This window comes from Sinocyclocheilus anshuiensis, unplaced genomic scaffold (genome assembly GCF_001515605.1).
Source record: "Sinocyclocheilus anshuiensis isolate Anshui unplaced genomic scaffold, SAMN03320099.WGS_v1.1 scaffold537, whole genome shotgun sequence".
Classification (NCBI taxonomy): domain Eukaryota; kingdom Metazoa; phylum Chordata; class Actinopteri; order Cypriniformes; family Cyprinidae; genus Sinocyclocheilus; species Sinocyclocheilus anshuiensis.
The window spans coordinates 586,208-588,311 of record NW_015539854.1 but is presented as its reverse complement, the minus strand read 5'-3'; the positions used below and the strand labels follow the sequence as shown (position 1 = coordinate 588,311).

Sequence of the window (2,104 nt, the reverse complement as noted above, 5' to 3'; positions counted from 1 at the left end):
TTAAAAATTGTCTTTGATCTTTCAAGCGGTTTAATGCCACTCAGCGGGTGTTGCATGCATCAGTCCAAAAGAAGTTAAATAAAAAGGCGACCATCCATAAAAACAAGTGTCTCACACGGCTCCGGGGGGTGAACAAAGGCCTCCTGTGGCGAATCGATGCGTTTTTGTAAGGAAAATATCCATATTCAAAACGTAATAATCACTTTAATCTAGCTTATGCTCACTGTTGTACACGGAAGCAGCTCCAGGCTGATGACGTATGAGGTCGGCTTTGCGCATGCGCCGGTGAGTCTCGTGAAAACCAAAGTTTGTTTACAGGATCTTTTTATTTAACTTCTTTTGGACTGATGCATGCAACACCCGCTGAGTGGCATTAAACAGCTTGAAAGATCAAAGACAATTTTTTATATAACTCCGACTGGATTCGTCTGAAAGAAGGAAGTCATATATACCTAGGATGCCTCTGGGGTGAGTAAAACACAGCCTAATTTTCATTTTTGGGTGAACTAACCCTTTAATTCAACTACGTCTCACTTCACATTGTTGTTGATTAATATCTTTTTTCCCTAATAAGCACATTACATTAGAGAAGTAAAAGCTGCCATTTCACACTGACTTCAACACTTTTAACGCAATGATTTCAACACAGTGTCTTTAAATATTCTCTTTGATTGCAGAGTATGTGAACCAGGACGTCCAATGTGAGCGTCCCAGCACCCTTCCACGCAAAGCGAGCGAGAGGAGATTCATTAATGGTCTTTATACAGGGAACAGTGTGGAGAACCCAGAGTACCTGGTGCCAATGCGCAACATCTCCCCCATTTCACCCGCCTTCGACAACCCCTACTATCATGATATCGCAGCTAAAGCTCAGGCAGTGGCCAGAGTGTCCATAAACGGAGGTACGACTCACAGGCAGCCCAATGGCTACATGACCCCCACAGCAGAAAACCCAGAGTACCTGGGCTTAGCAGAGACATGGAGCGGTCAGATGGAGTATACTTGAGAGGAAGCATTCGGTACAGTTTGAGTGCAAGCGTGAGCGATGAGGTTGTGTGCGTGAGCGAGCGAGCGAGTGAGTAAAAGACGTATTTTGTGAAGGACATTCTCAATCGGAATGGTTTCTCATGGCTTTCTAACTAAATCATTATAAATATGTAGCATTCTGTACTGGAGTTGGAACTTGAGGATGGATGCATTTCCAGTCTGCGCCAAAAAGTCAGCCATCTGACAAAAACATGGTACTTTTTTTTTTAAGACTGCTTGAATGATGTTAACACTGGATAATGTACACTACACTAAGGACTTTATTGGGATTTTTGCTTTTGGTCATCTCGTAAAAACATTACCTTTTCTAGAGATTCAATTCAATTCCAAGCCAGGACCGTACACACTGCTTTCCAGAGCGCTGCGTGAGAGCCAGACGCAAGCTGGACACAATCAAAGCCACTCTGTTCTGTGTGTAAAGGCCCTGGGTGAGCAGCTACAGTGCCAGTGAATGAAAGACTGACATTATTGCCATACGAAATGGGCGTTGTGTGTTCAGCAACGCAGTTGGCTCTGAAGATTCATCAACATTTCTTTTCTGTGACATATCCAGGTTTTCTCATTTGTTTGGGTATTTTTTAAATTCCTTGTGTTTGAGCATTGACTATCTTCATTATGGGCTGGGTAAAAGTTGTACAGATGTATGAAGAGCAACAGGTGTCCAGGTCATATTGCACCCTGATTTTAAATATTGTGAATAAAGAAAATTCTAATGCCTATGTTAAGAGGTTTGCGTAAGATTATTTTTATTATAATTAATTGCATTTCCTCCCCAGAATCTCATTAGTGTACATATGAACTGTTGTTCAAAAGTTTGGATTAATACTTTTATCCAGCAAGGTTGCATTTTATTAATTTATACTATAAAAAAGTAACTGTAAAGACTATTTAGTCTGTTTTAAATAAATGCTGCTCTTTTGAACTTTCTATTCATCAAATAATTGTGAAAAAAACGCATCATGGCTTCCACAAAAATATTAAGCAACAAAAACGACATTGTTAATTATAAAAAAAAAAATTATTGAGCAGCAAATCAGCATATTAGAATGATTTCTGA

The 2,104-nt window shown here is 40.0% G+C and overlaps 1 protein-coding gene across 1 annotated transcript in view; it reads left to right on the top strand.

The window, feature by feature from the left end:
* LOC107684762 (receptor tyrosine-protein kinase erbB-2-like) overlaps positions 1-1,879 on the top strand; it is a 40,642-nt gene extending 38,763 nt beyond the window's left edge. The window contains exon 27 of the mRNA XM_016481118.1: positions 678-1,879. Coding sequence (XP_016336604.1) covers positions 678-1,006 — 329 coding nt within the window. The 3' untranslated portion in view covers positions 1,007-1,879. The remainder of the gene's footprint in view (positions 1-677) is intronic.
* Positions 1,880-2,104: the final 225 nt, after the last annotated feature.